The sequence below is a fragment of the Anas platyrhynchos genome, chromosome 4, assembly GCF_047663525.1.
Source record: "Anas platyrhynchos isolate ZD024472 breed Pekin duck chromosome 4, IASCAAS_PekinDuck_T2T, whole genome shotgun sequence".
Lineage (NCBI taxonomy): Eukaryota > Metazoa > Chordata > Aves > Anseriformes > Anatidae > Anas > Anas platyrhynchos.
In genome coordinates this window covers 77,650,070-77,666,014 of record NC_092590.1, presented here as the reverse complement: position 1 = coordinate 77,666,014, position 15,945 = coordinate 77,650,070, and the positions used below count along the sequence as shown (strand labels likewise).

The window sequence follows — 15,945 nt, the reverse complement described above, 5'->3', positions numbered from 1 at the left end:
CTCCCATCTCTTCTGAATCATCTCCCTTATCACATGGTTTCACCCGAGGCGTATGTGAATTTTAATGGCAAACAGGAGCTGTCAGAAAGAGTTTTACAAGCTGTGCTTTGGAGAAACCATATCCATGGCCCCGTATCCCTCACGCACCTCCCATGAGATGCTGGGTGGCTTGCAGGACTTGGGCTTGAATTAATGTTGTAAAGCAGGGACTGCTGGGGCTGGAGCTGTGCGAGCCGACGTGTCAGACTGTGCTATAAAGAGTGCATCAGCTGCTAACACAGTCCCACGAAGGGTGACGGAGCTGTGCTGAGTAAGTGGCGTCCCCAGACCTGAGAAGGGATGGAAGGAGGGATGTGGAGAATTGCAGACCTCCCAGTGATTATTTCATACAGCAGTGTGCTGGGCTATGTCAGTACAGGATTCTGCTAAGATCTTATGTCATCCACACAAATTTACGGGGTCCCTTCTCTGCTCCTGTCCCACCTGCACTCTACCTTCTCAATATGACCCCAGCTCAGCTAACGCTTGCCCTTTTACCATGGCTTGGTTAAATCTGGCTCCGAGGAAAAGAAAAATCAGTTTGGGATATCCAGAGTGGTGCAGAGTTGATATCCGTGAGGGATTTGGGTTCAAAGTGGCTCGAACAGAAGAGGTGCAAGTACTGATAAATGATTTTTTTCTTTTTCTTTTTCTTCTTTTTTTTTTTTTTTTTTCTCTCACAAAGTAGGAAAAAATGGCACAGACTCAATTTCTATAATGCTCTGTTTTCATCTGCAAGAAGAAAATTTTCAAGCTTAGGTGCCAAAAGCAGGGAAATTAAATCTGTATTTAGACAGTTAAATAAGAGGCTCAATTTTCAAAGGTACCAATACCCCGCGTTTCTAATTGCCACCAGAAAAGACTGGAATCTTGCTTTTCTTTTCAAAAGGTATTTTCTGGCTCCGAGAAGAAAACTGCCCATCAGGGAATGAGGGGCAGAAGTCCACTGAAACCCAACACACATATTTTTTGCTTTTGGAGTTCAACTCCTGGCAGCGGACAACAACAAAAACAATAACAGCAAAAAAGCCTATTTTGCAAAATATGGAAAATATATATTTGCTGCCTGGAGCTCTAGAGTGGTTACCCTCACAGGAGCCCAGCTGAAGTATAGACCTTTTCTCTGGATGCTTTAGGGTGCATCCATGCAATGGGGAGTGCAGGTCTTTGCTCACTTTCAACACCAGACTGGCCCACCAAATACCCCAATATTGGACATCTCGTGGAGAGGGGATCCCATACAGCCCTTGGTGCCCACTCCTCTTCATGTCTCTTAGATGGGTTCAGCAGCAATGAAGCCAAAGCCATCAGAAGTCCCATGCCCAGCCGTTCGTCCATTCCTCTGCACTGGAGGGCTGCACCTGAGCTTCAGCCAGTGGAAATTAGGAAATTATTGGACTCCCAATGAGAGCTTGGTTTTGCTCTCAAGCTTATTCATCCACTTATTCATAGTGTGAGATCTTGGCTGCAGCTCTCTTTAGTCCCAGGATTAGTCAAGCCCCTAACAGGAGTTAAAACCTACCCACAGTGGCCCAACTCCCCTTATTACTCCATCCTACACAGAATGCACTGGGTGCAAGTCTGGACATCACAGGGAAACTGCAGTGGTTGTGAGGGGATAAGGTTTTTCTCCCTGCTGGCCAGCCAGAACATTGTATCCAAAGGGAAAGCATGCATGGAAGATGCTCCCACCAAATCTCAGCAAAAAGGATGGAAACAAGGAAGGAAGCTTGAAATTCCTGCTGAATCCTTTCTTCCCCTCATACGACCCATCTTCTATGGGCATCTGGTTATCTTCTTGAGCTTAATATATCCCTTCCCATGTGTTGAAAGTATAAATCCATTAAAGGAGCCCAAATGGTGATTTCTTTAGTCTTCAGCACAGACAGGGAACTCCTTAAGAAGTCAGGAATGTCATTTGGGTGTGAGCTTTGGAATTTGATCTTATTTGCACCAATTTATTGAGTTAACTCTGGCACTAAGATCTTCCCATCACTTGCCCCTAAATGCCATGACCCAAGAGGGCAACTCATTGGCACTGATGGAAGTTCAGATGATCTTAGATAACTTCATGCGTGGTGGAATGGCTATGCGGTGTCCAAAAGCAAAAGAACATACAACCCAAAATTCTGCAGGAAAACAGAGATTTGTCACGATCTGCTGAAAAGCAGCCTGGTGCTGGAATGAATAATAACAGTCTGGAGAAGAGCTGTCATCTAGAGGTGAGTGAACTTCATCCCCTCGTCTTTGTGTGCAAACTTTGAGGCATGCTAGGAAAGCCGTGTGGGAAACACTTCCAGTGTCCTCCCTCTATGCCCGTGGATAAACAGAGGGCTTTGGTCCCCAAGGGCTGTCCGTTAGCTTTGAGGCCATTTCACCAGCCCCATGATTTACTGAAGGAAAAACAAAAGTGGAAAATAAATGCACAAACTTTCCAAGAGGGACTCCAGCCACAAGGAAGAAGATTTATTTTATTTATTTATTTTTGCCCCAGGATATATTTTATGCTGTGTTTATGTTCTTGCCAAATGAGACAGGGGGACCTCAACATACACAATATTGTGCAAACACAGAATGAGAGAAATTCCTGTGTTGGAAAAGATGAATTGAGTACAGCAAACCAACTTTCTAGGGTGAAAGTTATTCAGGCAGTCCTTACTTCTGGAAATGCAATCCAATGGGTGCTAGTATTAGTAGTTTTCACAGAATCGTAGTTTCTGGTACCTCTAAAACCTTCATGGGATGAACCAGCTAAAGGCTCATTCACCATGTAGAATATTAAAGGGATGAAGATGGCATTCAGGACATCTGGATTTGGTGGTTTTCCTCCAAAGATCCTCTTGTGTTACACAAGTCATAACGAGCATAACTCAGTTACAAAACATGGTCACCTTGATTATGCAGCAGGACACAGGCTGCCCTCCTTGTTATTAGAAAATTTTAGGAATGAACACAATATCACCGTGTTATTAAGAAAAGGAGGAGAGAAGGGAAGCATTTCAGCAATAAAAATGTCAATCTCTGGTTTATTTAAAAAATACTAAAACAATGAGCTGAAAACTGGAAATCTAGAAAACTCCTGTGATAAATGTCAGTACTTTTAAATTAGGACAAAGGAATTAGAAAAATGGAGGCTTATGTTTAATTCACTTGAAAGCAAATTAAAGGGTTCAGCTTATGGATGAAAGAGAAAATTAGGTTATTTTTTCCCTGAGAGTTACCAAGGCTACTGCAGCCCAGAGAAAGCCACAGTTCAGCACACAGCTCCGCGAGCTGCTATTATTGACAGGGCTGTTTGCACGTCTTAAGTGGATTTAGGAGAAGTGGTTCCATCTCGGGAGTCGGGAGCTGGACCAGCCACTGTGTCGCATCCTGGCAGGGACTGCACTTGGTTGGGTCTGCCTAATCCAGGGATTTTTTCCCAAAATAGAGTCGATCCTCCCCCACGTTTTGCAGGACAGGTGATGGTTTGATGAATACGGAACCCCATCAGCAGGTTGTTTGCTTTTTGAGATCTTTTTGAGATACTTTCTTGGGTGTTAGTCAAAGTCAGCTTCTGCATCTTGGCACGGTGCCTCCAGCATTTTCACCTGAGCTGAATGTGGGTTTCGGTCTGGTACCCAAAAATGTAGCCCCTCAGTCTATCTTTGCATGTCCACTGCTGTTCTTAACTGCCATGACTCAACTGGGCATGATTCCCAATGGAGAATTACCTGAAATTGCCTTATTTATGGAACTCCTTGTTCTCAAGTTCGTAACTTCACATTTTATACCATCTTATTGCATTTCTGCTCATCCTCGAGGTCATCTCTGTGATATTCAGCTCCTCCCTACATTTCACAAATGTTTCTCAGCTTTGTTCCACCAACAGACTTTCTTAGCACTTCATTTCCACCTTGGGGGCCAAAATCATTACTGCGAACCTTAAGCAAATCAATCGCAAGACAGACCCAGGAGAAACTCTACTAATAGACCAGTTCCTGCTTCCAGCACTGCTCGATATCATTTCCCGTTAGCCACTTTCTTACCTGTCTCTTGGTTCCCTCATCAAACTCTGTCTTCTCCTACTGGACTAACAAGGTTACCCTATGGCACCCCATCAATCCCTCACTTAAAATAATAAAAAAAAAAAAAAAAAAAAAAAAAGAAAAAGAAAAGAGAGAGAGATTTTTCACATACCCATTTTTTTCCTATTAAAATTTATTTTGTTCAAGAAAATATCAACTTCACGTGTTATGTTCTCTCAGCTGTTCCCTGTATCTTTAGTGCCCCCTTCCCTCCATGTTGTAATAAAGTCCAGTGAAGTTTTGAGAACAGAGAAGAGCTCTGCCATCTTTTGGATTACCTCTCTTTTTCAGCTATAAGCCCTGCTTTTTGCTGCTCCCCAGCCCAGAAACTGCACCTTGACTCAAGAGTTTTCTTCTGAGTCATTGCCTCCAGATCAGAAGTTGTCCATGCTGGTCCTTGTAGACCTGGTGATGGAGAGTTGTCTCCATCTAGGTGTTCTGATTTGAGAGCTTTGGGGATAGAGTTTCCCTCTAGTTCTCATTTCTGAATTTCCATATATTTCCATGACCCACTTTGCTTTTTGTGACCCTATTCAAAGGTCCATCTTAACTGACAGCAAAGATGGAGTATTTACTTTTTCTCAAGATATCATACCTCCATTACAACAAAGCACATATCTGGAGGTCAACCATAATCTCACCTCTTATTTCACTGTGTAATGTCTGTCTGGGGTTTTCTCTCAAGGTATCCCATAATTGGATATACAAAGAATACAGAAGGAATGGGGTTATTATCACTCAGGATATCACTCAGATTCCCTTTTCCTTTGGCTCACCTCAACCTAATTGCAAAGTGTGGCAGATAAATCCTGCTCTATCTCACCTGGGGCTGGCTGCACTCCAGCGGTCATGGGAGAGGAGAACAATTTGCTGTGTTTATTGCTGGTGTAACTCTGCAAGGCAGCGTGGTCCCCCAGCTGACTTGTCTGTAAGCTCAGGATCTCAACAGAGGAGCTCAGCTCCAGATCCTTTCAGACTTCACAAAATGCACAAGGATTCCCAAAGCCATTGCAGTTTTCTGTAAAGTAATATCTGTTTGGCAATGGGTTTAAACACCCTACAGGAGCTAAGACACTCTGTGGTCTTTGGAAAAGCACTCCTAGAGCATTCTCCCTAGAAAATTTTTAATATTTTTTATTATTATTGTTGTTATTTGCTCCAAAATGGCAGCAAACAACTTTCCTACAGCCCTGTCAGCCCAGTTCAGTAGGTTTACGTGGCAGTCACACAGAGGGTCAGTGATCAGAGTCCCAAACCAACTCAGGTGCAAGGAATAGAAAGGAGGTGGAGGAAGACTTCCAAAATTGACAAAACTCACACTTCAAATTCACAGCTCTTATACTCTCATGAGCAGCTGAAAAGACAGAACCAAGACCTTCTCCTGCCCTCTTTGTCTTAAAACCAGCAGAGACAACACCTGACTAAAGAGGTGGCACAGACATTGCAGGCAGGTGCCTGAGCACAGCAGACAAGGATGAACATCCGAGCAGCTTTGCCAGATCAGGAGAAAGTTAATTTATTTCTGACAGTGGCCAGGCTGAAGTCCTTCCATCTGCAGAAGCTTATCCACGTCTTGGATCATATGGCATGCATGAAGTGAGTGAGAACAACCTTAGACCTAACTCTGTAGGTGGAAATGTCTTTTGAAGGATGTTATTCAAGAGAGATGTAGCAGCTTTAAAATCCTACGGGCAAATGTGCTATCAGTTTCACTGAAAACTGCTACTGCTCCATGGCAAAGATGGTTTTCTCTTTTGGTCCTATGAATGGCAATCACATAAGGGTCCTACAGATGTACACGTAGGTTGGCAGCAGAGATCCTGCCCGGTGACACCCCACTGGTGATATGGATGGATGGATGGATGGATGGATGGATGGATGGATGGATGGATGGATGGATGGATGGATGGATGGATGGATGTCCTGGGAAGGTTCTGGCTGTTTTCCAACATTAAATTGCATGATTCACTTAACATCTCTATCATCACTTCTCCGTTCATGAAAAGGAATGGCCACAGTTCCTTTGCCTTTTTTTAATTTTTAATTTTTTATTTGTGTGTGTGTGTGTAGCTACATTTTGGATCTCCTATGGTGTGCAAGGCATGGGAGAGGCATCCACAACAATCTTACTCCAGGAAGACAGACAAAAAGTTGTGTTCCAGCTTCCAGTGCAACCAGTTTCACTTCTCTAAGTGCACTTCTTTTAATCACCATACTCTGTGTGCCTCCCCTGCCCAGCAGTTTCTCCCTGGACCTACCCAAACAATTCTTCCTTTCATAGGCATCGCTACATCTGTTGTCCGGAGCTCTGGGGAGTGGCTTTTTGGGGCAGGTTTCACATGAGCAACAATGGCATTTTTGGACCTGACTTATCGATACCTTGATTCCTTTGTAAGGAAAGGTAAGAGGTAATTTTAGGAGGGGTGTGTGTATGAGCATGGAAGGAGTGTTTTTAATTAACTCCCTTCATCTCGGCATCCGCCCAGTGATTAGGAGGAAGCTCCGATCTGATAAATAAGGCAGCAAAGAACAATGATGCCTCTTTCTTCACGGGATCTGCAGCAATTCTCTTCTGGGTGGCTTTTCCCAGGGCGTGGGTCCCCCCCACATGCATGTCTTTACAGACAAGGCAGGAAATGCCTCTTTGTCGGGATAAACAGTGGGGGCTGGCTGTGCATCGACTTTCCCCCCTTCCCAAAAAAAATCCGGTGTTTTTTTTTTTTTTTTTCCCAAATTTAAGAAGAAATGTTGCTTTCATCTCACCGATACCTTGGCAGTGTAGACAGGAGAGGCTGTAGCATGTCCTTAGCCTTAGAGGGGACACAAGGATGCCTTCACATCTCCCCTGGCTCCAGCTATGGGGATGGAGCAGGTTCCTGCCACCTCCCTGCCCTGGCCAGAAGGAAAGTTTCCTGGCAGCTCAGGCACAGCAAGGGGACACGATGTAGCACCAGGCAGAGTAAATCCCCACATCCCTGCTCTCAATACTGGGGTGGGTGGTGGGACACCAAACTGAGCCCATCCCTTCGTTAATGGAAGAGCTGACGGGGCTTGGGTCACCTCCTTCAGTCCAGCAGCATCTTCCTACCTCATTCCTGAGCAAAGAGTGGGTGTTTTCCAAGGAAAATATTTTTTCGTTTGTTAAAATAACACAAAAGCTCACATATGTTCCAGTATTATTATTTTATTTTTTTTTTCTGGGAAAATAGTTACTTCAAAAATGGCACGCTAAAAAAGAATCTGCAAAATAATTAAAAATAATAATAAGCAGAGAAATCCAATCATTTCCCCAGTTTACCAGCGAGATGTTTCAATTGCATCTCATTGCAATTTCATTTTGAAATTTGCTTAAGCATAATCATACTCTTAAAAAAAAAAGTAAAAAAAAAAAAAAAACTAGCTCAAGAGTAATGCTTTTTCCTCCAAATGAGGTTTTATTAACACTTTATTTTTCCCCACAGAGCAACTCAGGAAATGCTCATTTTAGACATGAAATACAGTTATTAAAGACATTCATTTATTTACAGCTTTCCAATTCAGACAGAGGACTCAAAAGCTGGCTAATTGAGCAGCTCCAGGCTGGAACACGGCGGAGACTTTCCAAAGGGGAGGCAGGCCAGGGAGCACCCCTTCCTCCTGATTTGCCAAGGGGGAAAGAAAAAGCAAAAAGTATTTTCTCAACTTCTTTATCCCTCATATATATAAATCCTACAACTGTGGCTGTATGAGTTATTTCCCTTCTCTGTTTTCCTCATGAAAAACAAAAAAGTGCAGTTTCTCTGGTTTTTCGTGAGAACTTGCTGGAGGATTAATGAGGTGAAGTCACGAGGAAAAGCAAGTTAAGAACCCTGAACAGCTCCAGTGAAAAAAAAAACTTCCAAGAGCTTTTAAATACCTGTTCAGTCAAAATACCTGACCCAGCACTTGAGCAAAGCTCTTGCTGCAAATGTTCAAAAGCATTCCCTGAGCTTTCAGGGCGGAAAAAGTGCCCAGTCCTCTTCTCCATCCCCTGAGGAGCCTCTGTGTGAGAATGGGAGAGGAAAAAAGGGAAGGGAAGGGAAGGGAAGGGAAGGGAAGGGAAGGGAAGGGAAGGGAAGGGAAGGGAAGGGAAGGGAAGGGAAGGGAAGGGAAGGGAAGGGAAGGGAAGGGAAGGGAAGGGAAGGGAAGGGAAGGGAAGGGAAGGGAAGGGAAGGGAAGGGAAGGGAAGGGAAGGGAAGGGAAGGGAAGGGAAGGGAAGGGAAGGGAAGGGAAGGGAAGGGAAGGGAAGGGAAGGGAAGGGAAGGGAAGGGAAGGGAAGGGAAGGGAAGGGAAGGGAAGGGAAGGGAAGGGAAGGGAAGGGAAGGGAAGGGAAGGGAAGGGAAGAGAAGAGAAGAGAAGGGAAGAGAAGAGAAGAGAAGAGAAGAGAAGAGAAGAGAAGAGAAGAGAAGAGAAGAGAAGAGAAGAGAAGAGAAGAGAAGAGAAGAGAAGAGAAGAGAAGAGAAGAGAAGAGAAGAGAAGAGAAGAGAAGAGAAGAGAAGAGAAGAGAAGAGAAGAGAAGAGAAGAGAAGAGAAGAGAAGAGAAGAGAAGAGAAGAGAAGAGAAGAGAAGAGAAGAGAAGAGAAGAGAAGAGAAGAGAAGAGAAGAGGAAAAGAAAAAAGAAAAGAAAAGGAAAAGAAAAGAAAAGAAAAGAAAAGAAAAGAAAAGAAAAGAAAAGAAAAGAAAAGAAAAGAAAAAAAAAGAAAAAAAAAAAGAAAAAAAAAGAAAAAAAAAGAAAAGAGGAAAAAGAAAAATAGAAGAAAAAAAAAAGAAAAAAGGAAAAAATAAAAAGAAAAGAAAAAAAGAAAAAAAGAAAAAAGAGAGAAGGACCTTTGAAAGGTCGTGGCTGTGTTAGGATGAAGAACAAGAAGAGGGGTGGCCGTGTTTACAGGGTGCTGAGCTGGGAGCGAGGCTTGGTACTCTGCTGGTCAGCTAATTACTGGGTGAACCTGAAGACATCACTTCACATTTTGTGTCGCAGCCTCTCCATGCATGAAATGGAGGTAGTGCGAAATGATGCTCACTCATCATCATAAAGATTAAGAGGTGGCTGGCGGAGCCAGGTTTTGCTGCTTGGCTTCCTAAAGGGGGGGTCACCTGCGGGGACATGGGGCTGAAGGGTGCGGGGTGATGGGGGTGGGAGAAGGGCCAGGAGGCCATGGCAAGGGACCTCGTGCCAGGGCTGGATAGGCAAGAGGTACTCGTTTTGGGAACAGAGGGGTCTGGATGGAGGGTTATGGGGGTGTGAGCACATGACCTGCACCCCCAGGGGTGGTCTGGGGAGGAGATCCAGGTGGTCTTGTAGGAGGGGACCCCAGGTGCTGTTGATTGCAGTGGGGGCAGGATTTGGCCCAAGACTTTCAGGGCTGTACCTCCAGCATCAAGCAGCTCCAGGACACATCTCCCAAGGGGACAGAGCCGCTGCTGTCACCCCCAGCAAGTGCCCGGGGGGGGGGGGGCTTCAAAGAGATTAAGACTCGTGGGGTGCTGCGACCCCCAGGGAGGGATAAAACCCATGGGGACCGGGGGTGCGGCAAATGCCCAGGGATGCGCAGGGGCTGTCCGGAGCCAAAAATCTACAAACTGGGGGGGAAACCCCCTCGGGGGGGACCCGGGGCGGGGGCCGGGCAGGCGGGGAGGAGGGAGGCCGGGCCTCCAAGCCCCTCCCCGCGGGGCCGCGGCCGCGGTAGAGGCGGGGGCGACGGCGGAGGCAGCCCGGGGAAGGCGGCGAGGGCTGCCCCGCCGCTCGGGCTGGAAGTTTGCTGCTGGAAGGGGAGGGAAAAAAAAAGGGAAAAAAGGAAAAAAAATATTAATAACAATCACAGGAATAGGAAAAGAGTAATAATAATAAAAAATAATAATACCGTAAAAATATATGATCGTAATAATAATATAGGAGGGATAAGAAGAAGAAGAAGAGGAATAGCTCGAGGCTGCTGCCCCGGAGGGATGCGGGGGAGCGCGGCCGCCGGGAGCCCCCCGGCTGCGGGCAGGACCCGGGGCCGGCCGTGAGCGCTCGCCCCGGGAGGGCCGGGCCGGGGCCGCCTCCCGCCCTGCCCAGCCTCCGCGCATCCTCCGGCACCGCCTGCACGGGCCGAGGTGTGCCGTGCCGAGCCGTGCCGAGCCGTGCCGAGCCGTGCCGAGCCGTGCCGTGCCGTGTCGGTGTGATCCGAGCCGTGCCGAGCGGTAGGATGAGGGGCATCCTCTACTTCTGCACGCTGATCCTCCTGGGTGAGTAGGAAGCGAGGGGGGACAACTTTCTGCTGGGGGGTGACTGGGGGGACACCGTGGTCGCCCCCCTCGGGCTGCCACTCGCCAGCCCCCCCCGGTAGCATCACCTGGCTCTTTTTAGTGCCTGCTCGGGACACAAGAGCTGGGACCCATCCTGCTGTCGCTCCGGGTGGTCCTGCGTGCGCTGGTGGCTCCTGGACCCGGGGAACGAACGCACTTCGTGCCGGGGAAGAGGAGCTTGGGGGGGGGCGGCGTTGGGAGCTGGAGGATTTTGCACCGTGCCGGGCAATGGGGTGATGGAGAAACAGGGAAATGTCGAAGGGGTTAGCAGCCCCAGCTGTGCTGGGTGTACTGGGTATGCTGGTTGCTCTGGGTGCTCTGTGTGAGTTGGGTGTACTGGGTGTACTGGGTGTATTGGGTGTACTGGGTGCGCTGGGTGCGCAGCGCCGAGCGCCCGGGCAGCCGCGGGTGCCCCTTTGCCGAGCCGGGTCCCCCCCGAACTGCGATGCCCGCGGGGCTTTTTGCACCGGGAGCGGTCTCCCAGGACCCCAACCGTGTCCCTCAGCCCCACGCGAGCTGTAAGGCGACCGCCGTCGCGGGTGGGAGACGCTGTCCCCCGTGGGATGCTGCTGGGGCCGCTGCGATGGGGACCGCGGATGCGCTCTGAGCATCCCGCTCCCATCCCGCTCCCATCCCTCTCCCATCCCGGGGACAAAGCCTGGGGCTCCCCCCAGCCCCAGGACCGTTTAGCCGGGCGTGAAGGGGCTGCAGCCCCCCGGCTGGCAGCCCCCTAGCAGCGGTCTGCCACGGCTGGGAGCCGCCTCGCTTTGGCTGCAACCCCAACAGCTCCCCTTAGGGTTTTTCTTTTTTTTTTTTTTTTTTTCCTCCTCCTTGCTCTTGTTTGAGGCGGCGAAGCCAGGGATCTGTGCTTAATTGAAGCAGGAGGCTGGGGGTAGGATGCTCAGGTCCTCCTCAGGTGGCCGCTGGGGCAGGAGGAGGTCCTGAGGTTTGGGGAGGCGGCTGGGACATCCCGGCTCCGCACCGACCTCCTCCGCACCCCAGCACCGGCCCTGGTCCTGGGCAAGAGCCCCGGGAGGGATTTTATCTCAGCAGAGATGCCTTTGACAGAGCTCCAGGTAACTCCTCGTGCTCGCTCTCCCTGTCACTAGATGTCACCAGCAGCAACTCTCGCAAGTCCCGAAGGCAGAGGGGGATTGCGACCCCCCGAAGGGACCATTCTAGCCCTGGAGCTTTTCAGGAGCCCAGGCTCCGGACAGGACCCAGGCTGGTTCAGCTCCTGCCTTGCAGCCTGGGCTGGAGCTGAGCCTGGGCTGGGGGAGGTCCCAACCTCCCCTGGAGGATCCCAGGGTATCTGGGTGGGAGGCCAGGTCTCTGCAGGATCCATTTTGCGAGTGGTTCGGATCGACTGAGTCACTGATTGACTGCCTGATTGACTGCCTGGTGGGCTGATTGATTTTCTCTAGAGAAAGTGGACGGAGAGAAAAGAGCTCCTGCAAATGGCCAGCTCTCCATTGTCAGCAACGCAACTGGGATTAGTGGGGAGGATTTAAGGATACGCTCATCATCTCTCACCCCAACCAGAGCAATGCCATCAGCTAGTAGTCAACTTCTGCTCTCAGGCTCTCCAGAAGGATCTCATCCCCTCCAAACTGGCTTTAGACCCTTGCAGGCTCAGCACCGTCTCAGCAGATGCCATCCAAAGCCCTCCGTTTGCTCTCCAGATGTTTCCTAGGTGTTTGGGTTATGGATGGACAAGAGCTGCTCGTTTCCATGTGCAGGGATCTCCCATGGGGATTGGGCTGGTGCTGGCAGCCCCTGCAGCCAATACCAAAAAAACCACGTGGGCTACAGCAGGGGAGCCTCGCTTTTGGTGTGCGTGTCCCCCATTTTGGGGATGACGCCGGGTGGAGGAGGCAGGGCTTGATGAAATTCAGGCTCTCCGAGGCTGTACAGGGCAGTGTCACCATCACCAGCCTGGCTGGAGAGCTCCTGCTGTCACTTCACACCCAGCTCCCTGCTGGAAGGGGCACGCAGGGGGAGCCAGACCAGGCAAAATTAAGTATTTGAACACATTTTTATTTTCTCAGCCACTTTTCAGCCAGATCAGCTCCCTGATCTGTCTCACCTGCAGCCACAATGTACCAGTTCCAGCAGGAAGGGCAGTGTAAGACCACACAGCTAGGGACAGGGACTTGGCTTTGGGGACATTCATTGCTGCCTCGGTGTCCCCAGATATTTGTTTGTATCTGTGTTATTGGCTAGAAATCCCACCCACAGGACACTGGTCAGGTAAAAACAGAGGAAAATCAACACTCTGGAAGGCACTGATTAGAAAAAAAATAATAAAGAATATAAAATAATATAAATATAAAGAATATAATTAATTTTACGAGGACTCAGGACTATCCTTCTAACCAACCCCCAAAGCTTTGTCGATGTCTTGTGCAGCATTCACAGAGCACACCAATCCCTGCAGAGACAAACTAATAATTAAAGGACGGCAATGAAAATATGTGCTGGAGACAAAGATAGAAACCGAGCAGTTTGCTGCAAAGTCCCCGTCAGACCATTTCAAACCCTTTTCGGAGCAGGGGGATGCAAGGCAGCATCCTGGAGCGGCAGCTGGGCTGTCTTCTGCTGACAAGTGCTGAGTTTACCTGGCAAGTTTTACCACGCGTGGTAGTTAGCATCATTTCTGGCATATGTTTCCCACGGCCTCTTCACAGATGCAATCAAACATGAGGGATCAGCTGGCCGGTTTTCACCTGGTTCGGGAGCTCACTTCCCAGAGGGAGAGCAAAAAAATCTCAAAAAAAAAAAAAAAAAAAAAAAAAAAGCATCTGTGTGTACGAGAGGGGGAAACGCTCCCTAAATTAGTGCCTTTGTCAGTTCTGACGGGAGCAATCCGTTATTTGCATCCATAAGAACGGGATATTTATGTCTCTTCGTACTGGCACGGAGAAGAAATAAAACTTCTCCCTCAACAGGCTGTCCCCCGACACCGTGCAAATTCCTCCGCGGGGATATTGCCACACCCAGAAAACATTTTTATTTTTTTTTTCCAGGGCTCTGGAGCCTAAAAAAATAATTACCCCTGGGTAAAAATTAGTACTAGTTAAGTCTAATCATTACTGTGAATTACTGAGAGCAGAGTTCATTTTGCTTTTGGAGAAAGAAATGTCTTCTCTGCTCTCCTGGCTGTTTTCACAGGCATCTATTGTGCCTGAAATTCATCATTTCTGCACAAGACTTGTTCATTTTTATAACTTTCTGCCTGGTCATTTTTAAACATGACTTTCAGTGTGGCTAAAGTTTGTCAAGTTTCTGTAAAAATAATACTTTGCTACCAAGATATTCATGATTTTTTTTCCCCTCCAGTGGATTTCATTTTCCCTCTGCTTCTTTAAAGAAAAAAAAGAACCCCCTTCTTCTCAGCCTAAAGGTGTAAGAGAACAAATTCAAAGGGAGTCCTACTGCTAAAAATTAAAAAATAATATAAAATGATAATAAAGAAGAATAGAAGGACACAATTTCATGTAAAAATAAAATAAAATGAAAAGTAATAAAAGAAAGAAAAGGTTGTTCCCATCAATCTTCAGCTCAGTACAGTTCCATTTTTTAAAAATGCATCTGTCAAAATCCCCTCTGGTAACAACTTCTGGCAGTGGACCTCCAGGCTGGATGGACTGGTGGTGGGAGCCGCGTGATGGTGGGTGCAGGTGCAGGACGTGTCCACCAGGACATGTCCACCACCCTTCAGCTCTGCTGGCCATCACACCTGGAAAGGCTCAAACATGGGACTTGTGGGGTTGGGTTCCTGGTGAAAGCATGCTTGGAAATCGGGAGGCTAGGTTTGAAAAGGTGGATGGTCCTGGAGGTGGACCAGGAGAAAAACTGACTTTGGTGTGACTGTGGGTGAGTGTGCCCAGGGATTCCCAGGAGGGGTTGTGGTGGTCAAGGTGATGGAGAGCAGGGTCCCAGGATATTTATATGGAGAGCACAAAGGATTTGCAGAAGATAAAGCCCCCTCTTGCCCCGGGTGAGGAGATTCCCTGGCCACAGGGAAGAAAAATGGGAGTGCAGGAAGGAAAGGCAGCTTCTAAGGTCACATTGCACTGAATTCACCTGTGACTCCTCCAGGATTTCGGTCTAATAAGAAGCGATGCCACAGCTGGCACCTGCTGAGCTGAAGGGAGCTTGGCAGGTGTTGAGGCAGGCTGGTGTCTTCATGAATATTTCCAAGCACCTCCCTGCATCTTAGACAAGCTAAGCTGGTAGGAAGCCATCCCCCAACTGCAGATCTGCCTCGAGGGGCCCAGCAGTGCCCCATTTTTTCCCTGCTGCTGGGAATGGCACCCATGCAAGGCAAGGAATAGCCTCTGGGGTGTCCTGGACATCCCAAGCTTTTTCTGGTCCACCTGATGGGAGCTGGTGGGGTGGTAGCTGAGATTTAGCTGCCTGCAGCAGATGGCTTGGGTGGGAGAATGATGCTTAGAGATGTAGACTGAAAAAAACCTCTCTGGACCCCTGGGCCACCTCTTATAGGGAAAAAGTGTTTCCTTGTGTCCTGCTGGACTAAATATATATTCCCCAGCTCAGAATTGCCTTGAACATATCCTGCAACCCTTGAGCCTTGTCTCTTTTCCCCTCCCTCCATGCAAACCCCTGATGTCCCTCTGCAGGCAGCACCTTGGTGCGCACGCTCCTCTCCCTGTCCGAAGCCATCTGGGAAGCAGTTTGCCTGAAAGACGCGGTTAAAAAATAGTTGTGCTGTGGTTTTGATTTATTGGATCCAACTGGAAAAAGCTGCCTGTGATACCTGCCCTTGCTGAGTGCCTTGACAGGGTTATTAGCAGCGCTCCCCATGCTACCGCTGACATATGGGTTGGCAGGTCATTTTGACACAAGTGCAGGCAGCTGGTTTCAAGTTCATGGGTCCAGTTTATGGAGGAGAAAAGAACCAGTCAGGCTTTCTGGTGCTTCTTCCCAAAGCAGGATCAAATTGCTCATCTTTCATACGTGGCTGGGCCCAGCCATCTATTCTTGGTCCCCATGGGGGCGGCAGTCCGCTTCGGTTATGGGGTTTTAAGCAAGTCCAGATGCTAAAGGTCTGGGAGTTGACCAGAGAAACCATTGGGCTTTGCTTTCCTTTTCACTCTCCCTACTTCTTGTACAAAGAACAAAAGGCCAAGTGCATAACTCAAGTCAGGACTCATCATTAATGTTTCTGTCCAAGCTGCAGGACTTTAACCGTAAGTGGTCCGTGCTATTTGTTTGCAGGACGCCTCACACATGCAAGCTTCATATATCTTCTCCCTCGGAGGATTTTAGCTGCTAATGGCTGGAAAACCCACCAGGAATTCAGGTGCTCATGGGAAGAGCTCAACTCCTCAGGTGGCTGCAGGGGGAGTGGATTTGGGAGTCCAGGTCTGCGCGATTTGAGGTTTGGAGACTCATCTGAATTGGGTCCAGCGAACGCTCATCTCCTGGGGGAACTCCAGGGTGCTTTCAGAGAGCATGAATTGAACACAATCTCTGCAAAATAATCAGGCTTTGCTTTGAGTTTCGCATC

General features: G+C 48.2%; 1 protein-coding gene across 2 annotated transcripts in view; it reads left to right on the top strand.

The window, feature by feature from the left end:
- The first annotated feature begins 9,789 nt into the window (after positions 1-9,789).
- The window catches only part of GFRA4 (GDNF family receptor alpha 4), a 68,277-nt gene continuing 62,121 nt past the window's right edge, over positions 9,790-15,945 (top strand). The window contains exon 1 of one of the 2 annotated variants that reach the window (XM_013102417.5): positions 9,790-10,352. In XM_013102417.5, coding sequence (XP_012957871.3) covers positions 10,313-10,352 — 40 coding nt within the window. In that variant the 5' untranslated portion in view covers positions 9,790-10,312. The remainder of the gene's footprint in view (positions 10,353-15,945) is intronic. The other variant, XM_005010136.6, reaches the window with a different exon arrangement.